Source organism: Pteropus vampyrus, unplaced genomic scaffold (assembly GCF_000151845.1).
Source record: "Pteropus vampyrus isolate Shadow unplaced genomic scaffold, Pvam_2.0 Scaffold147, whole genome shotgun sequence".
NCBI classification, from domain to species: domain Eukaryota; kingdom Metazoa; phylum Chordata; class Mammalia; order Chiroptera; family Pteropodidae; genus Pteropus; species Pteropus vampyrus.
The window spans coordinates 2690443-2693108 of record NW_011888928.1 but is presented as its reverse complement, the minus strand read 5'-3'; the positions used below and the strand labels follow the sequence as shown (position 1 = coordinate 2693108).

The 2666-nt window shown below is 43.1% G+C and overlaps 1 protein-coding gene across 1 annotated transcript in view; it reads left to right on the top strand.

Annotated features, from left to right (window-relative positions):
• Positions 1 to 2666, top strand: part of R3HDML (R3H domain containing like) — a 10146-nt gene that overhangs the window by 2070 nt on the left and 5410 nt on the right. The window contains exons 2-3 of the mRNA XM_011369369.1: positions 1796 to 1914; positions 2037 to 2169. Of these exons, the coding sequence (XP_011367671.1) occupies positions 1796 to 1914; positions 2037 to 2169 (252 nt within the window). The remainder of the gene's footprint in view (positions 1 to 1795; positions 1915 to 2036; positions 2170 to 2666) is intronic.

Sequence of the window (2666 nt, the reverse complement as noted above, 5' to 3'; positions counted from 1 at the left end):
GAAAGCCCTTCCCTCATGGAGTTTCCATTTCGGTGGGGATGATAGAAAACAAACATCAACAACAAAATATATAGAGATTATAATGTCAGGCAGTGATAAGGTGTTGGGAAGAGGTAGGGATTGGAGCTGGAATGGCAGACAGCTAGCGGTGGGGGAACAGTTATTTGTTCATTGACTGACTCATTCATTTATTAATACCGCAACTGGCACATAGAAAGAAAGCCCTCCATTTTCAAACAAATGACACATTTATTGAGCACTAGTTGTATGTGCAAGGCACTCACTCCAACAGGCGTTTAATTATGTATGGCATTCATTGTGGAGCAGAGAGAGCTAAATGTCTCACCAGGGACCTTGGGGAGGGTCAACGAGTGTAGGTTTGATGTTAGCAGGCCCCTTCCCTCAGTTTACCCCCTTTGCAGCATGAAAGAGACATTCTTCTGCTTTCCTAAAAGACTATGAGTCAGACAACCCTAGGGAGATGTTTGCACCCCTCTTTTGGCACCTCCATTTCTTCTTCACTAGCTGTGCCCTTGGCTTCTGTCTGCAAGACAGGTACCCTCGCTCAAGGAGTCCTTCCTCTCCCACAGCCCCAGGAAAGTTCCAGTCCTCTGTTTCACGTTCTCACACCTGCAAGGATTGTAACGATTGTCTCACGTATCATCTCCTTGCTAGACGGAGTCCTTGGTGCCTAGCAATACTGCTCAATATCTGCTGAATGAACAACTAACATCTTAGAGGACCCCAGGAAGTCAGAGCTAGAGCGGAACTAGCACTTTTTTAAGTGATGCTTTTTTCAGATTATAAAACTTGGAGCATTCGTGCATTGGAAAATGATGAAGGATGAGAAGGGTATTCTCAATCTACAGATGTGGAATAATCACTAAGATAACCTATCTTGTTAAGTGAAAAGAGAAAATTTCCAAAGAAAAAAGAGAAACACCAAATAGAATGTCTGAATGTCTGCCATGCTGCCATTTATAATATACATACACATATATTATATATTATTATACATATATCACTATGTGTAAAAACCATATATGTGCATATATTATATATGTGTGCACATGCATATAGATATAGATATGTATGCTTGTACAGGTATAGAATATTTCTGGAAGAGGGCACAGGAAGCTCAGAGTTAAGAAACTCAGAGCAAAGGTAAGCCTTAAATGATCTGTTCTCACCAACCTCTCTTTCCAACCGCAGTTCTCACCACTAACTCCTCACACCCTGTAGGGGACAAGTGACTTCAAGGACAGGTGGAGGATAGAAATGAGAGCCTTTCCACTTTTCCTCCTTTGGACATCTTACATATTAAACGTGTGCATGTCTTCATTATTCAAAAAAAAAAAAAACCTTTTGAATTAAATACTTTTAATGTTAAATTCATTTTTAAAAATACAATAAGTAAGGTAAAAAAAATAAGCTATAATAAGATCAGTTATCTTCTCATCACTCTGGGCTCAGCCACTCCTAGGAACTGCTGAGAACTCCTGGATCAAAACCCCAGGACTCTGCTCACAGCACAGCCCCAAAGCTTGAAGTCCAGTGAGGGGGATAAGGACACCATACTAGGAGCCAGAGACCTGGGTGTGCATCTCGGCTCTCATGTGGACTTGCTGTTGACCTTGAAGTCACAAACCTTTTCTGAGCCTCAGTTTCCTAAGCTGTCAAGTGGATTTGTTTCAGGGTTCGGGCGTAATGGTGCCAGGTAAACGTGTGTCTCTGGACACTGTTGTGATGGTGGTGGTTGTTCCCCTGGGGAATTTCATGGCCTCTGTTTCCGCAGGTCTGGGACGAGCGGCTGGCCAGGTCTGCCAAGGCCTGGGCCACCCAGTGCATCTGGGCCCACGGGCCCTCACAGCTGATGAGATACGTGGGACAGAATCTCTCCATCCATTCTGGCCGGTGAGTGACCCTCTGCCCTTCCTTTACTTAGTCAGTCATTCGACGAGGTCGCCAAGCAGGCTGGTGGCAGAGAGGCTTTCCTTTCTCCCACCCAGCATCTTCCATCTTCTCTGCCTCCCCAGGTACCGCTCAGTGGTGGATCTCGTGAAGTCTTGGTCTGAGGAGAAGCGACATTACTTGTTTCCGGCCCCAAAAGACTGTAACCCACAATGCCCCTGGCACTGCAGTGGCCCTGTCTGCTCCCACTACACCCAGGTACCCCTTTGTCGGGAGTAAGAACTGATGGGAGAGCAAATCTTGGTCCCTTGGGAGAAAAAAGAATGTAGTGGAACAGAAATTACAAATAAAACAGAGCCCCCTGTGGATGTTCTTTTACATAATAAGCATGTTCCTGGAAAGTTGTATGTATGTTGAGTTGAGCTGACCTGAATCTGGTTTCGAGTGTCATAGGTGGAATGATAGGTTTTTTTTTACCCCAAAATGGAGCTGTAGGACAAGTTCAAGAACGCTTTTGAATTTAATAGGTCCCAACATTTGCTAGTATTTTGTTTTCTAAGGCTTCTACTTAGAAAGGCTTAAAAAGACATGCCAAAATAAGATAACAAAAATCACAGTATATTTCGAGTGCTAATATTGAATATATTAATACTTATCACGCATAAAAAATACAATGCAATATAATGTTGCAAGAAATTGGACAAAAACTTCTAATTGTATGACAAATATCTTCTTTTAGTCCTATTGGTCTATGA